At 46.1% G+C, this 18,666-nt stretch overlaps 1 protein-coding gene across 1 annotated transcript in view; it reads right to left on the reverse strand.

Annotated features, from left to right (window-relative positions):
- Window positions 1-8,705: 8,705 nt before the first annotated feature.
- LOC143371189 (uncharacterized) overlaps window positions 8,706-18,666 on the reverse strand; it is a 51,650-nt gene continuing 41,689 nt past the window's right edge. The window contains exon 2 of the mRNA XM_076816139.1: window positions 8,706-14,397. Within this exon, the coding sequence (XP_076672254.1) occupies window positions 12,580-14,397 (1,818 nt within the window). The 3' untranslated portion in view covers window positions 8,706-12,579. The remainder of the gene's footprint in view (window positions 14,398-18,666) is intronic.

Raw genomic sequence — 18,666 nt, forward strand, 5'->3', positions numbered from 1 at the left:
CCCGGCAAGGGGGCTGGAAAAAATGTTTCCTCGCAGCTGGGACATGGAAAGTTTCGGTTTAATTTGCGTGTTTGCCTGGTGCGGCGTAAGGACGACGCAGGATTACGTATTATTGGTAGTGCCGTTTGTCTCTGGGCGGCGAGAGATTGCTGGCTTATGGTAATAAACGATAAAAAAAAATACAATTTTGGGGGAAGTATTAACGGTCGTCAGTTTCCGACGTGGGATTAGCTACCTGACGATCCTCCATAAAGATCGGCGCCGCCAGAGGGATCCTCCACGGGGTTGGGGAACTTTTTACTCGAATCGTAAACTACCGTGTACGGAGGTGTTGTTAATTGCTGGGGCCATTACAATACACTTCTCATTGATCTGTGTTGCAACGGTGAAGAGAGGGATACGTCACAGCTGTTCCCATTTCGGACACTAACGTGGGCCTCGTTCTGTATGGCGCAGAAGGTGATCAGTAATGACGTGTCAGTAGATTAGGGGGTGATTTTGTAATACTGAGGGAAAAGAAAATATTAAACAAATGGCATGTGGAATAGGATTTAAATAAGATAAGAGGTTTGATAAGTTCAGGTACCTAAGTAGTGTTTAATAATATGATTCCTTTTAGTTATTACGAAAGTATTAACCTGTTTTCCTTTCCTTCTCTTTGCTCTGGCGGTGTTTATCGAATTTTCTTAATACACAAAGAAATATCACGATGAATCTTTGTACTATCTTATTTACAACTTGGAGAACAAAGTCTGAGGGAGGAATTTAAATTAAAAATGTATTCTTGCTTCGTGGTCCCGATTTACACCCTAATGTTACCTCGTGTACTAATGTCAATTTTTATCTGCCATTTGCGATGCTTCATTTTCGCATCCCTCTCTCCAGCGCGATTTGTTACTCGAACGCTATCGATGCGTTGCATTATCCACAGTGCACAGTGTATCAATGGAAACCGTTACACGATACGTCAGCGCGGTGGACACGATAATCGCGTTAATGGAATCAGTAATTTGACAGGTAAGCGTACAGAGAAATTATTTCTATCAGGGACGTCTCCCAAGGACCCCGGTCAACGTGGTATTACGAGATAAACGGAGGTCGAGGGCGAGGGTGAGATCCGTGGCGCGATGGGGCCGTGATTCATGCGAACAACGCGCGACGTCTGACGCGATTGGAGAAAAAGATCGAGAAGGGAAGGACCGACTGCGAGGAGAAGGTGGGAAAATGGAGCACGTGTTTCTTCTATGGGAGAGTTCACACGGGGACCATTTCTCGTCAGCTAATCTAATCATTCCGTGGTAAGGTACCGTGCTTATACAGGGTGTGTCGAGAATCAGTCGCGAATCGAGGGAAACTCGTGGATTAATAGCTGGAATATTAAGCTCTTATCGTGTAGGAAGATTGTATTTCATGGATAGGTGCTAGAGAAGGGAATATTTTTTAATACGAATGTCCTGTAATTCAATTGAAAAATACGTAGTTCTTATGTTCAATATTTCGATATGCTGGAATATTGTCAAAATTGCAAAGGTTTTTAAAAGTAGAATTTACGAGGTCCAATAAAAACCAAATTTTCTTCGAGGTGTGTTATAAAATAGTTTAGAATTACTTCACCAATGGATGTTAATACGAGCAAATCGATTCGTGACACACCCTGTATAGACATGTACGTACAAGTAGGAGCCTCCCATCCTCTCGATACACCCCCGTTGGCATCGCCACGACGTCGATCTATTTACCCCTACGGCAGGACACTTCGCTGCCGTGTCAATGCGACCCCCGTTGAGAATTCCATTATCACCGCCACGATTTATGCCCGTCCCTCCTCCAGGCGTGTAGAAATGGAGCCCTCCCATTCCTCCGGTGTAATATACGTCGCGAAGAGCCCGCGGAAACAGATTTTCACTGATTCGAATATTCGTGGGATCGCCGCGTGGGTGGTGCGTACACTATTATGAAAGGAGTTACACTAACTTTTGTAGAATACAACTTCGAATTAAAGGAATATTTAGATTAAGGGGAGCTCAGATTATCATCAGATATTAATAATTTGGGATATCAAACCTTTGTTTATTAAATGAAGTGCAATGAGCTTCGTGATATTATAATATAAAATTCCGAAAACTGTACCGAGTACAAGTTCCTGAGGGGATCATTCAGCTCGAGGGTATATTACGCAGTCTGCCGGTCACCACGCCTCTTCTAACACCCGCCTACGATAGCTTTTTCGCATGCGTGGTATAGATTCACCACTGTGACCCCATACAAATTACAAACACTTTTATCATTTTCTCATTATCCAAAATTCACGTGCATTACTTATCGCACGTCTCCTACTAATTGTAAGCCTCAAACATTCGTGCAATGTATGCACAATAACACGAAATGCAATCCACGTCCCTTTTATCGAAATATAAAAAATAACAATACACAAAGCCTTGCCCGAAGTAGACGAGACCAAGCGAAAGGAATCGTCGCCAGTCCGAGCCAGATGCCTCTCTTAAATTCCCCGTTTCACGCGTAGATTTCGATACACGGAAGGAACTCTAGTGCTCCACAACCAAATTATCCCCCTATCCTCTTACCTCCCCTGGAGAAAGAATCGCGAGGGTTGAAGGTGCTCGACGCCTTAATAGAAGCAAGAGTTGCCGCGGAGCTGACAATGGCGCAGCGGGTGTTCGCGATATAAATATTTGTCTTCCAAGTGCCCCGCAAGATCTCGGGGTGCGAGCATGTGCGAGGTGGGGTTGCCGACGCGCAGGCGAGGGGTCAAAATAATGGCTGGGCGACGAGGTGTGCCCTGTTACGCGCGTGAATGTGTAATGCGCCCCTCGCGAGGTGGTTTTCGAAGCCGGAGGAAAGCCCTGAGCCACTCGAAAGACAAAAAGCTACCTTAGCGGAGATCGACCCGCATATCTTCTCCTGTCAACAGTTTGTGGGAAAGTTTCCGGGGAATATGAAATGTCAAACCTCGATCGTGACGCTCCACGCACTCACCATTGTTCCCGTTTCTCAGGAACGCCGATGATCGAGAACTATGTACAGTAAAACATTCAACAATCCGTTGGATTCACTATTCTGTGACCACTTTTTAGACAGTCTGAGAATTGTAAACTCCAGATAATAAGAATTGCGGAAGCTTCTGGGTCCTATTTTTACCTAAAATTTTCGGCTCACTTGTAGATGAAAATCACTTCTTCATTAATCGTACTATAAAAAAAAACTTGTACCCTCCGTATTATTTACTATACTGTCACAATTGTAACAAAGGCTTGAGCTTTTGCTAGCAATGCACGATAAGTCTGTGATCGAGGATGGATAATTAATCTGCACGCCAAATACGATCACTCAGCGAGCTTCTCGGATGCAAAATATATTCGCGCAGCCATGATTGATTCGCCTGGGTGGTTCGGGGACGAGCAAGGTCCCGTTTGACACTAATATCTCTGCGTTGGCTCATCCCGACAGGACTAAAAGCCGCCCCTTCCCAAGAATCGGACATCTACATTCACCGCGCAGGATAATGCTGGCTCCCGCAGATGGCAAGGACAAATCACTTAACGCGACCTGGCCGCCTGCTCGTTGCTCTTCGTCCTCGCCTCGCGGGGTGACAAATTATTTTCCATTATCACCGTCGATGACGTATACGCTTGGTGGTAAAATATGAGCATGCTATTCCCAGGAAACGGGGTTTAATTAAAGGAGGGATCTTGAGAAATAGACGACAACGAACTGAGTAGTTAATTCAACGGTGTCTAATTAACTGGGCATTCGGGATGTCGCTTCGAGAAACTTGATTATAATCTAATACGATGATGGTTTAATTTGAAAGTTTGCGTTGTTTCAAAGTAGATCAAACTCAGGAAGATTCAGGGGGTGGGAGTGCTTTTTAGATTTTCGTTTCACTCTCAGGGTTGTCGCGGTTTTAAAACTCTTTATGGAACTTTATACAGTGCATGGATTAAGGGGGCATTCCGGCTAGCGCGCCGATAAATTCAGCGATATTCTGGAATTTATTGCGACGAAAATAATTATAGAAATGGAATAAAACTCTTTTTCTATTTATTAAACTACATTTCTACAGCAAATAAAAAATATAAAAGTAACAAAATTTTTTTTTTAAATGATTTTGAAAGCGGTCTTGGTAACAGTACATTTAACAGTACATTCTTGAGGATACGCACTTTCGAAAAATGTTTAAAAAAATCGATTTTTTCAACCAGTCCAATAGGAACGACCCCTAAATAACAAACCTAGACTACTATTTTCTATAAACCAAATATTTCACTTATGGAAAAGACTGTCGAACGTGCTAATCTTCGCCACAGTCAAACACCGCCTGATCGTTCGATTGAAAATCAACAAGGTGGGAGCGCGATGTGTAAACAGAGCGTATTGCCCTACAACGTGGAGAATCCCTGTTTCCGGTATCGTGTAAATAAGTTTGCAAACACATCCCTGTGATGACAAAGATGGACTTACTTTTGAAGCACAGTAACAAGCGAAGAATAGTAAACAAATGATATAAAAATGTCCTCCTGCTAAAAACTTCCGGGTGTTAAAAACAGCCACGAAACAATTTTACCAATAACAAACAGTAGCAACCGAAGATTATACAATATTCAGATTATAATCCGAGGCGAACCGCCCTGCGCAAGAAAAGAAGAAAACAACACCCAGCGCGTGCTTTGAAACAGCCTCCCTCTGCCCGGAGCGTCTAGTGAAAGGGACCGATGAACAGAGATTTTGTCATCGAAATTCACTGACAGCCTTCCACCGGACGCCATGCGTGGCCCTGCACCTCGCCGGATCGAGATGAGATGTCGTTTTCAGCGCGTTTTCTAGGGCCCACGATGTACTCGAGGAGAGAGGACGAAGGAGGGCGATACACGGGGCATGAATGGACGCGGGGCATTCAGTGTTTAATCAAGGATCTATGCCGGCTGAATGCCTTCGAGGAGTACCTTTGTGCCCGTTCGCGTTACGAGGCGAGTCCTTTCTGAAAAGTGAGGGCGTGGGAGGAGTAACGACGCGGGGGGACGAAGGATGTGTACGAGTGCCTCTTTCTCCGGGCCTTGGACGTTCCGTCCGCGGTAGGATAAGGCACAGGTGGCCTCTTCGTACCTTCACGCACCACTAATTTCTTCCTCATTATCCTCCGCAGGCGGTCATTCGAGGTTCCGAGCTTCTTGTTCCGCATTTACCTACCCATTGTTAGCCGAGGGATCCCGCGGATCGCGTCTTCCCTCTCGAACGTGATCTCCGTTTCCTTCGAACGGGAGATGCTGAAGAGCAAGTTAGAGGGCGTTAGGTGCCTCGGTGAAAAATAAAAGAAAGTCATGTTTCAGATTGAGCTTAATCACCACGAATCTGTCTCGCTTTGAATCTCGATATGATAATGGGCCACGGAGTCTATCCATCTTTGCGTCCTCTGATCCTAAAGATCCTTCACTCTCCAAACTTTAGCATACGCAGGTACTACCTCCACCTCTATTCCTACAATTTCCTTAATACACTTCTTCCACCCACTTCTTTCTGTCTCTCCACTAAATATCCCAATTGATATGCTGTGTTATCCCTAATCTCTGCCAACTTATTCCTTCCTTTCGCCATTACTTCTTCCTGCTTCCTTCAACTCTTCGTCATCTCCAGGATCTGACTAAATAGCAAAGGAAGAAGACTTGCAAAGGGTAGAAAAGCAGGGCAGACTTCAAAGAGTTCAAAGGCCCAAGATGTGATCGAAATGATTTATTTGCTGGACCGTGGTCCCATCGCAGGAGAGATCCAGGGGTGAGAAGCTAAAGGGAAGCAGGAGCGCTCGCATGCGGAGTCACGTGTACAGCCTCAGGGTCGAGTGCGTGCGTCGCGTTTGCTTTCCGCTTTTGCGGCGCGCGTCGTTCCAGGATCACACCCTCTCGAGCACGCACTCCTAAATGCCGCTCGCCTGGCTCGATTAAGGTGACTGTCACTACCTCGGGAAAGGGGATTAGTATTTCAATTATTTACACAATGAGACATGGCCCTACTTCTCCCGTCCTCCTTGCAGCGCGCCCTTCGCTCATACGAATGTCCTTGTCGCGCGCACCGCGTTGCATCCTCTTTGTCCAGTGCGGATAACGTCGAGTGGCAGCGTCCACGTGGCGATGTTTGCTCGCCGGCAATTCAAGCTTCTCCAGGGGCTTTTGATCGTCCCAGCTGCATCGGTAAACCGAGCCCAAGACCCACCCCGGACCATGCCAGGATAAGTTATTCTTCTACCTTATCGACCATGTTAGGTCGCGTTTCAGGTTGCGGGACCGTCAGGCGTAGAGTGCTGTGTGTCAGGTTTAAGGTAGTTTTGCTTAGGATTAAGCTGATCTAATCTAAACGAGTGCATTCGTACAATTTCGATCTACCATTTCCCAACTCTTTTTCTTATTCAGATTTAATTTAGGTCTGTTATCTTAAATTATAAACAGCAGAAAATTATCGGGTTCAAAAGAATCCTGACAGGAGGAATTATGTAGCAATGTGCTCCCGATATCTAAATACAGTGTTCTGCGCAAGTTACTCTTGAAATAAATGAACAGAACTGAAGAGGAATTCAACAGTATTCAATTTGCACAGTTGTGGGATCAGGAAGCCCCATAAAAGGTAGCCGGAAATAAGAAACCGCGGAGAGGTAAAGAGAAACCTCGGTGGAGTTGGTTAGGCGGCTGACCGGTACGCAGAGGATCCGGAAGACAGTAGGTTCGAGTCCCAACGCCCGAGGCCTCTTTTCCCGTGGCTCCCGAGCACGTAGAAACTTTACGAAACCGATTCCTACAGAATTAACTAGAACCTAACGCCCAGTAATTACTTTACGACCAGTCGATTGCCGGGGATTGATGTCATACCATCCACCCGTCAGGTATACCTTCGAACTTTCTGAAGAACCCCGATAAAACCGCGTCGAAAGTCGTTTCGCCCGATGCAAATTATTCGCAGCAATTCGAATGCTTGGATTCCCCATCCAGAACTACCATATCGGGCATGGGAATCGACGGTGCGACTCGGACCGCGTTTCCCATCGTCCGAGTGGGCGTAAAACTATCGAACAGCGGTAGTATCGAAGGTACCCCGAGGGTGAAGGATCCCAGAACACCAAGGACGTTCACTGCCCCCGCGACTGAAACGCATACATATAGAGAGCCCACGATAGTCCTGTCTGGCGCCGGGATAATGAAGCTGCTTGGACGGGGCTGTCGATCATTCGCGGCGGGGTAGAATTATCGATCTAACTGCGTGAATATTTTATTCCGTCGAGAGCTCCGTTTCTGCTAGTCGCTGCTGAATTTAACGGAGAAGGGACTGGGATTAATAAGGAAAAATAAGGTGGCGTCGATCCTCGATAACCGTGAAACGTTTCAAGACTACCGGTTCTAACCGCGAGCTAGAAGAGCGCGGAGTTGAAAGAGCATTGAGGAATTGGACTTTGTTCGAGTGGGAATTAGGCTCGATAAATTTGCTGCGATTGGAATTGGAACAAGTGGTTCAAAGGCAATTTAGATTTAAGAAATGGGAATGCGATTTTTGAACACACTTGTTAGATGGTGAGTTAGTCTTAGGATTTTGAATACTAGGATTGTTTTTTACAATTTGTGCTTTGATCAATTACTCTCAGCATACCACGATTACACCTAAAGATCCATATTAATCACTAACCTTAAGAAGTTGTTCAAACTGCATTCAGGCTCCACGTCTGTATCAACGCGGTTTTGATAGATCGACGCGATTTAAGGTAATTTTTGTCCGCAATTAAGCGATGACTGCTTTCGACCTGATAGCTGGGTTCACAACGAGGTATTTATTCAGGACATAATTGTTAAATTTGTAGCAATCCTGGCTGTCTCGCGTGGACACGTTGATAACGGTGGATATCCAATGTGATTTACAAGCTCCAATTAATGCCAGAGTTGAATCATAAGGGAGGATTGTGTCTGTTATTAAAGTGGACCGCTGCTTGCATGAAATAATTCGGTATGTTAGGAGTTGAATAATTGACCTGTCTTGGCGATCGTGCAGTCATTGTTTACCATGAAAGATGGTCTCTTCTTTTTGATAATCTATAACTCATCAGTTTGGTACTCGAGCAGAGAAGCGTGGTGGAGTTATTTCACTGAAACAGCGCAGGCGTTGAACGTCCCGTAGCCGTGGGCCAAAGTGGCGATTGTTAAATTAATTTTTCTTCCGCATCACGATAAAATCGACGTCCTGAGAGTCGATCGAGAGCACGGATCAAGTTTTGAAGTGTGAATTACTGTTGCATGATTGGTCCTCTTCTGCCTAGCATAGCATTATTCTCTGGACTTGATCGCTTTATATCCGACTTTAACATACTCCTTCAACCCCTCTATTATCGACTTACCTTCGCGTCGATAATGACCGCATAAATCGTTCCGTAGTCGAATGGACAGTGAACGCGCGACGTCCTTTATTTTCCAGCACGCAACCTTGCGCGGGGCAGGAATTTCCTTTGAGGGGCCATTACGCAGATTATGGGAAGAATTCGACCTCCCTTCGGTGCCGGAGCATTGATCATGCCCGTGGTGTGAAAATTATTGAAAATTAACGTTCATTTAAGACGCATCAAAATATTTCTCATTTTTTACCATCTGAAACGTGCATTATGCGTATCGCATTGCGGATCGTGTCCTGGCGAGTGTATAGAGAGTTTAAAACGGAGTGTTATTTCTTTATTTTCTGGGGAACAGGTAGAAGTCGGCCTCGAAGCACGAAAATGTGATGTTTCGTGTATCGAATATGACAATCAGGAGACTTAATGACTTAGAATATGATACTCGAAAGATCGTGTCTCTCTGTTACAGTAGTTAATGAAGGTTCTATTGCATAGTGACGCCAATGAAGTTTAACAAAGTCTGAAGAATCGCTCGAATTTCATTTCTCAAATGTACCAACTTTCAGGATATCTGAACATGTTTGATCGCATACGGTGGGTCAACAAATTATTGGCACACCTTTTAAAACAGAATAACTTTTTTAAAATTGCTCCAAACGACTTGAGTTTTTTCAGAAGGTAGGATTAGTTTACTAGGTGACGTGTTCCCCGTTTTGAAGAAAATTGCAAATGGACGGAATAGCGAAGAAAATAGTGAAGGCAGCTTTTACAACTTCTTTATCTGAGCTTGCAATGAAAATTTAAAAATCCCGTTTGTAGATTTAAGTAATTTGTATTTGTACAAACTGAACATTTACTAAAATTTACTAACCTAAAGATTTGATATATTTCGATGCCTGTTGCTTATTTGGATTCTTAAATTTTCATTGCAGGCTCAGATAAAAAAGTTGAGAAGGGGACTTCACAATTTTTCTCTCCATTCCGACAAATTGCAATTTCTTTCAAAACGGCGAAACACGTCACCTAGTAAACTAATTCTTCCTGCTTCTCAAAAAATCTCAAGTCGATTGGATCAATATTAGAAAAAGTATTCTGTTTTAAAGGGTGTTCCAATCATTGTTTGACTCACCGCAAGTCGAGTACATTATTTCAAGGAGCAAAGAGAACCGCATCGACGCTCGTGTCATGGCAATTGAATTTATTACAAAGTTTCTTTCGAAGAATGACAATGGTTGCACAGCGCTAAGGGCAATATTCCATAGTAAAACATTAGCTACGGTGCGCACTGTGGAGCGCCTTTATCGTGACGGTATCACCTGCAACGTATCGGTATGCTGTATCGTTTACATGTAAAATAGGGACGATTAACGCGCGCTTAGCCTACGAGGATGAGCAACAATCGAACGAACGGCATTCGTTTCGGCGATTCGACGCTTTTCCCAGACACATAGCGGCGGATCGGGGAAAAGGTCGGGCGAGCTTACATGGAAACGATCGAGACCGTATAATTTAAGGTGAGTGTACGCGCGTAACACGTTATTCAAAATGGCAGGAGGAACTATCTCAAAGATTGAGGTAATGAGGAAGAATGAGCTATTTAACCCTAAATAAAATAACGTTGTCATCTTACGAGCTAGGGTGGACCCAGGGGCGACCGCGGGACCGTCGAGTGAGACGCTTCCTTTGACGGGGCTGGGCGTCTTAAAAAACTAGAGGAAAAACTTAAGGTTAAGGGGGTGCGGAGACGCTGCCGTGACAAGTCAGCGCGTCCATCGCAGCGGCGGAGCCGTCGAGTATCGATTAAAGATGCTTCGTAAAGGATTAATGAATTAAATTAGTCTTGGGTGGAGTCCGAAAGGTGAGGCCCTGGCAGCTGCGACTTCTCGATACGCTTTTTCATCGCAGAAGCGTCGCCGTGGACGAAAAGCACGCGACAAAACACGTTCAGTCGAATTCATTTTGCATCTCTCCTTGCATCTGCTCGCCGCCAGTTTGGTGCTGATAGCGGCAGGGCGACGAGTGATTGTCTGGTCGGTGCTGGTTGCTTGTCTCCTCTGAACTGTTTTTTTGTTTAAGTGTACTACTGTATGTATACACTTGCTGAGCACTCGATGGACAACGGTTCACATTCTTTTCTATCGAGATATCGGCAGTTTCAATCGCTTGCTTTAGCACTGCAATATCAAAGCTACTCCATTATAATTCAGAATGTGACCTATTCGCCGCTCTTGCAAATGATTGTGACGTAAATCCTTGCTCCCATCTGTCCACAAATCTCTTACATCGAAAAGTGTCGCGGTAATCTTTCACAAACGCAACGAAACTTTGTCCGACTCTCAGCTTCGCAAAAATAAGAACTGTCGCGGAAGAGGGGTACATTTTTTTCAGACGTTGCGGAAGAAACAGTTGAGTGAGTGAAGGAAGTGGCGTACAATTAGAATCACAACATGAATAGCATCGAAAATTATCTCAGAATCGTCGACTGAACAACGAGACACTGTTGCCTCTTCGCCGTTACACACACGTCAACGAAAAACACGCTTCTGACTAACGCGATCACAAAAATTACGCAACTTGCGTGGCGCCACGACCGGGGAATTGCCCGCGGCGAGGGACTCGATCGCTGGAGAGAAAGAATCGTTCCTAGGGCGATACAGCGATGTTAACACGATGGGCATTTAGGTAGCAGACAAAAGTTCCCATCTTCGCTACCCAAACGCGCAACTTTCGTTCCTCCAGTTTCGCAACCGACGGGGGATCTCTTGAAATTCGCCGCGTTTCGTACCGTCGAATCGTCCAGCGACCTTTCTGGATCGTTCGGAATGGGCACGCACGATGACGATCGACACGCGAGCTCTCTTAGATCCTAGAAGGCCGTCCTTAAAATTAATCGACGAGGCAGTTGCGTTGGTAAGAGCGAAAGTATCAGTCGTTTTCGTATTATCGATCATCGTCGCGACATATTGGACGAGTCGCCGAGCTTGCGACGTAGTCTCTCATTTTCTAATTAAAATTATTGTATCTGCCATGACGGACAGACAGAAGTTTAGCGATTATGTCACGAATGCAGGTTACTACAACTATTTGTTAGCTCTGGGTCTAAGTAATAGGAGTTTTAGATAAAAGATTTATGAGGCAACTGGTGGCAGCCAGCTGCGTCATCGAAACAGAGAATTCCATATTATTCTGAGACTACAGCTTCTTGGTTCTTTAAAATTCAAAAGCTTTTGACTCATTTTTTAATAAAAACGTCAAAGTGAATAATATCCTCAACTTCGTATTCTCTTCGTAACCTCGACCACTCCGATGAAAGACTCGATCGCGAAGCTCGCCGAGGATCTCTGTGACCTTTTCCAGGCCACAGAAACGACGGAGGTGACGACGAACCGATCATTACCGTCGCTATTAACAAGCTCACCTATCTGCGAAACTCAGGTGTACCATGTGTTTAACAGAATCGTTCCCTCGCTACACGATTGACATTGAATTCTCGAAATTACATCGCGCGTAGTCGACGATCGTATTTCGAACACGTTGAGTCCTAAACACAGTGTGAGTCCACTTTATCAGCTACAATATTTCCCTTACTTGCGGAGTAACGGAAAATGTTTCACGCGTACATACAATTGTACCAGGACGCAATTCCACTACGTATCTCCTTTTAATTAATTTCTATTTGATATATTTATCTCGGTTATTCTACTCCTCCAAACAAATTACATCATTCATCCACTTCCTCCTGTTACAATTCTCCAAACACCTTGGCATCGCACCGTGCACGCGTGAAACACTGTACTCCATCAGCTCCAAAAGGAAGAAGCACTTTATAAGTCCCCAGTCTCATCCTAATCCTAAAAATCTCAGTCATAAAACGAATGAAGATCCACAAGCAACTCCATCGACAAGAATTCAAAGTCCCTCTCCCCTCGACTCGTCCCATCGCGTGTCCCCCGGCTCGCAGAGCATATAACAGTCCATACGTCCGTGAAGATCGACCGTGCACGACCGATCGACAGCCGCGAGTGATTCCTTAGTTCCTAAAAGGGTCGTCCTTAAAATTACTTTCTGAGGCAGTTGAGTTGGAAGTAGCAGAAAGATCAGTCGTGTTGCGTCCCGTTTCGTTCCGTCAACGTCCAGCAAACATCACGCCGGGCTTGCCTCCGTTGACGTTCCTATCACCCTCCTCGCCGTGTTCGCCCCCCTCACAGGGAAAGGAACTTCATCAGTGCATCGTGAATTAGCCGAGGATTTATGGTGCCGTCCGCGGTGTAGCGGACACCTCTCAAGGAACCGTCGTCGTGACTGACCACACCGTACTCCCCGACGATGAAGCCGTCCGGAGTCCTCTCCTCGACCCTGTACTTCCTGTAGTTCCGTCCCTCGACGACGTAGCCGACCTTCTGGCCGTCCTCCACCCCAGAGGGATTCGAGGGCTCAGCGGGAATCAGCTGGGGCCCGTGCATGTTCCCATTGCTGCTCACGCTGGCAGACTCATCCACTTCGTAGTTCTGCTCGTCAGGTTCACCGCCGCGCTCGTGGCTCAACGGTTGGCCCTCTGAGTCGTACACCTTGCTGGGTTCACCGTAAACTTTGGCAGGCTGGGAGTACACCTTCGCTGGTTCAGAGTAAACCTTAGCTGGCTCCGAGTAGACCTTCGAAGGCACCGAATACACCTTCTCTGGCTCGCTGTAGACCTTCTCCGGCTCGCCATAGACCTTGGCTGGCTCGCTGTACACCTTGGCTGGCTCGCTGTACACCTTGGCTGGCTCGCTGTAAACCTTCGCCGGCTCGCTGTACACCTTGGCTGGCTCGCCGTAGACTTTCTCAGGCTCACCGTACACCCTCGCCGGCTCGCCGTACAGCTTGGCTGGTTCGTTGTACGGTCTAGCTGGCTTATAGCTCTTGGACGACTGGCTGTAAGCCTTCGTTCCAGGACGATTATAATGGGAGGCGTCGTAGTGCCTCCCGGCCTTCCGACCCTGGGCCTGGAAGTGCTCCGACTGCATCTCCATGGGTTCTTCGTTGAACTCCTTGGGCTCGGAGTCCTCCTCTGGCAGCTCGTAGTTCTCCTCCGTTGGCAGGGTGATCATATCCTCTGGGACGTTAGCTGAGCTGGCGTTGTCTCCGCGATGTTCACTGAAGGCTGGCGTGTGCCTGGCGACTGGTCCAGGGGTCACCGAACTCTGACCCTGCCAACTGGTACTCGGCGAACCCTCATCCACAGAAAACTCGCTTCTATTCGACTCTGACACGATATTGCTGAGCTCCTCCGTGACGAAGCTGGAAGACGGCGGCGTCACCGTAGATGACGTCTTAACCGTGGTCAACGTTGCACTGGTCGTTGTCCTAGCTGTCGTGTTAGGAACGGTCACTTTCGACGTCGATGCTCTGGTCGTTGAATTACTGGCGGTGCTCGGCGGTCGAGTGACGACCGTCGCGTCGCCACTGTCGTAGTGCTCCACCCTGACCTTGTACGGCGTTGCTTCGACGGTGGACGTCACGCTGACGCCGATCACCTTCTGCCGACTGACTTTGCTCGACGAGCCGCCGGTGGCGTTCGTCCCCGACGGGGACTTTTCTCGCGCTGCCACCGAAGAGACCGTAGTACTCGAAGTCTGTGGTGTCAGCCGCGTTGAGGATAGGTCGCTGGTGGTGCCCAGCTCGTCGATCAACGACGCCAGGTTCTGCTGCCTGTTTTCCAGTGTTTTGTGACTGATCGGGTAGAATCGGACGACCTCCTCCTTGCCGCTGGCGTTCCGCGCTCTGGGGACCACTTGCTTGCTACCCGGGTTCCGCGATATTCGGTAGATCGACGCCTCGTGCTGATGGGACTCCGCTGTCGCGCTGTCAACGGCTGTTGCCGCCTGTCCACCGCGCCTGAAGCTCCTGCGTCTCTGCGGCGGCGTGGCCATGGCGCCGTTTATGAACACTGACAGGAATTCCGTGCCCGCGAGTATGTCGTTCCTCTTCGCTGGAGCACCGTGTACTTCGTCCCACACCAGCGCCGCCTGCAGCAGTACCTGAAAGACGGTTTCCTCGGTTAGAGGGACACTTAAAAGGTGGCATTCAGGACTTTTAGAAAGAATCAATATAACCAGAAAAAAAAGTGTTTGATTTTCTTCCTCCTCGAGTGAAAGGAGTGTACAACTGGTAGAGTGGCACCAATCTTGAACCCGGAATTATAGACCGCGTCTGTTAGTGTCACCGTATTTTAAAGACATTTCAGAGGTGTACCGCTGTACAATAAAACCTTATACCAGAAAAGAGTATTTCTAATAAAAGAATCAACGATGACATGGTTGATTTCATATTCAGAAATTCATTACCGATTACTCAAGATTTAACTTCTTCAATGTAACCGCTGCAGAGAAAGCCTTTTCAACACCCGTGGCAAGTATTTACCGCAGAAACTTATCCTTACATAAATAACACGAATTTTTACAGTACCAGTTACACAATATAAACAAACATAACATGCTCCAATGCTCTTAGAGTCAAAGACATTAAAGTTCCATCAGACTCTTAATGACCACCCACTCATCCGCTTCCCATTTTGAATTTCGTTCATGTTCTAACTTACGCGATACTTAGGATCAGCGAAATAATAAAATCACTGAGGATCATGCCTCCGAGGGTGTCCAGCAGCGCAGCATCGGGCTCGCTCGTAAGCGGAACTAACGCGAAGCTTGGACCTGTTCCGCGGTGTATAAAGCTTGGTCGAACTGTTGCGAGGCCATTAAAGCCACGTGGAATCGGTGAACAAGTCCGTAAGTACTTTACGATCCGAGGACACACGGAACACGTCGGGCTACATTTATTTTTCAATCCGCGCGCGAAGCGATAAAACGCCATTGCGCCCGGCCGTTACTGGACACGGCGAAGGCCGCTGTCAGGTGCATCCGAGCAATTTATAAATTACGTTACGATCACTGTAAAGTCCCCCAATGGGCGCAGCTTATTACAGCCCACTGGGGCTTTAACTCGCGGCTTCAGGGATGTCACCTTCTTATCTCGCGAAGCATCTCATTTCCTGGTGTGCTTAAAAACCGGCGGCCTTCGATGCCCACCGTGAACGCCCGTACATCAGGAGCGCGTCGAGTGTCTTCTGAAATGAAAACCGACCGTATCGATACGCTGGGGTGCGAGTTTAAATTGATTTTGTATTATAAATTGATTTTGGTGGTTTCGAGGCTGTAACTTGATTCTTGGGAACCTGTTAGGCATGACGGAAAATAGAAGAGTTTATCGGAATGCGTGGACAGATTTATTGAAGTTTCAGAACCGATTAATATTTCTATGATGTAATCGCCATCGTACTTTATCGCAGCGGCTCTGGGATGCCTGGATTTAAGGACACACGAAGCTCGCGCTTTATACGGAGCGTTAAGGTATCATTTACGCTGTTATTACGACAGAGGGGACAGAAAAGAAGCGGCGAGAAGAGATAGGGGAAAAGAAGGCGGAGGGTAGAAAAGAACGTAAGGACGTTTATTCCCAATGCGAGAGCGCAAGAAGTCTGGACGTTAAGAATTTAAAGAGACACGCTTTGTCCATCGCGCACGGTTTTACTGCTGGTTTTTCGGTGTCGTCGCTGGTGGTTCGCCCGTAAAGCGCTCCGAATCGGATTTTTGCAATCTTGGGGAAGGTCGCCGCCAAGCTCGTTGCGTCAGCTCCGAAAAAACGGAACACAATGCGGCATCAATCGGAGGATTTGCGAGGGACATTATTATAAGTGAGAAGGAACGTGCTGCCATGGAGCAAGGGAATTATCTTCGCCGAAATAAGTGCCGTTTCTTCGACACCCCGCGTCCCATTTCCTTTGCGCAGCGATCGCCCGGCGAATCGCTGGAATTCCTTGGAAATTGCATCGATATTGTTTCCTGGCTATTTGCAGATTATCCTTAGCAGTCCTTTTTCGTTATAGACAGCTCCCGAACTCAATCGCACGTGTTATTGAGGAATATTCAAATTTCCAGCAATAATTTTCTACAGATGTTTCACTACAGCCGGAAAGGAGCAAGACGACGAAAATACGAATTCCTTTTAGATTCCGTGAAAGGACGTGCACTGCGTGGCGCGCTCCGCGAAAACAGAAGAAATGGATGGCGCAGAGGAGCAAACAGGCGAAAAAGGTGCAATGTGGGTGGATACACTGCGACAGATACTTTACGACGCGCCTATGCGGCAGTGCATTATTCCTTCGCGGATTCCTCGACAATGTTGTTTACATGCAGGGAAATAATACTGGAAAAAAATTGCAGCATCTCGAGTGCTTTTTAATCTCGCTGAGGCGATTACCTGACACGTAATATCCACTTTGATATCATGGATTTACAGAATAACTAACAGCAGACAATATAAGTGACTTACAGGACTCGTACACCTTGTGCTTTTCTTCTTTACACAAAATTTAACTAAACCTCTGCGATGGAGCTTGAAAGCATGGGGAAATTTTGTGCAAATTGTTCGCTGAAATTGACCAATGGAGTCAGAAGCTTGAAGTGCTTTTTCTACCACTAGCAGTCATAGAAAAGGCATCGAATAAAATTAAAAGAAGAACTACTATAAGAAGTTTATCTTAATTTTACACTACTTCCAAATTCAAGTTAGTTATTACACCTTACTATCGATCAGACACCTACAATAATCACTCCCATTATTATTGCGACTTTATTACTTATTAGATCGAAGATATAAACTTAGAATTAACTAAAATTACTGCGAATAAAATGAAATGAAAAGAACAGGAAAGAAAAACATGGCAAGGTAGAACTGACACTAAGGGAAGTGTTGGAGAATGTGTTAGATAGGAGTCTAACTGTCGGATAGTAGCAAGAAGAGAGTTATAGTAATATGCAGCGATATAGGGAAAAGAAGCTTCGAATTGCGTGGTACTGTGTGCAGGAATAGAAAGAAGAGATTGGTATCGTGTTGAAAGACAGCTGGAGGAGTTATAGGAAAGGTTGGTGAGTAGGATATTGTAAAGATAAGAGAGACAACGAGTATCTTAAGCACAAGAGAGCATAAGTAGAGTTTTCATCTTTGCGACATACGCAACCAGGAGAGTTTTGCAAAAAAATTATCTACGCATACTATTATATTCAAGGTTTCTCATACCCCCATCTTGTCAACAGATCTTCCCAGCCGAAAACCCGCCCGATGCACCGATCGCTCCGATCGTTAAGCGAGCTGCTCGAAAAACTGCTCGTTTCCAAATAACACGTAGCAGAAACGTGAGCCATCTGCAAGGGTAATAAGTGGGCGCAACGAGATGACCTCATCCGAGGTGTCCACAACGGCGGTGAGCGTTCTCCTTTCAACAGGAAATCGTTCTAGACCAGTCCTGGCCAGCTCGAGCGTAGTCGGTCAACTTTGTAAATCGAGCGTGTACGCGCGTTTGCGTGCGGACGATTTATGGCCGCGCGGCCAGCCTAACTGGCGATTATTAATTCCACCGATACCCGGAATCCACCATGGAAGGTATTAATCTCTCGCGCAGAACAGGCTCCTCAATTTTCTTTCATTCGCGACACCTTCCCCTGTCGTGTCATCGCGATAAAAAGAATTGAAGAGTCCTTGTAAAAAAAAACAGTGTAAGTGCCAAAAATAAAATTCTACACTATAGTAGAGCATTTTCCGATAATTTTTTTTCTAATTTTCGCACTTACAGTGTTTTCTGCAAGGACTCTTGAAATTGTTTAGGACCCAAAAAATTTCCTCTTCTCTGCCAAACAGGCTGCGTCGATTTAATTGTTGAGTTGGATATATATGGGGGATTAGTATCGTAGCTTGCAGAGATATAGTGTCTAACCTGGGACCCACTTAAATGAATATCTTTGAGGGTACAGAATACCAAATGGTTTCTTCATGGAGAACTTGATAGTTGACAGCGAATATGGAGTCTAGTTTCACGCATAATGTGATAAAGATTCCGATCCAGTTCCAATTTAACATTCTTGTATTTTTAAACTGCATAAGTAGTGATACTCTTGAGGAACGAGTGGGGCTAGTTTAGGGTGGGTCAAAATGGACCCCGTGTCCGTCAAGTAAGGAGTATAATACACACTGACTGTCCGAGAATGATATGCTGATTGTTTTTCTCGTGTTTTGCTCAATACTCCAGCTCGGGAGTGACTTCTGTAACTTTCCATCAAGCCCGTGTCAGAGACCTTGCCAGTGACCTCCGCCAATGATTTCGTCTGAATAACGCGATGGTCATTCCCGTCCGATCTAATTAAAGTCAGTTCACTGGCAGGTGTCTCAGGGTGAACGCACTTTCATCGAACATT

Source organism: Andrena cerasifolii, chromosome 7 (assembly GCF_050908995.1).
Source record: "Andrena cerasifolii isolate SP2316 chromosome 7, iyAndCera1_principal, whole genome shotgun sequence".
Classification (NCBI taxonomy): Eukaryota; Metazoa; Arthropoda; class Insecta; order Hymenoptera; family Andrenidae; genus Andrena; species Andrena cerasifolii.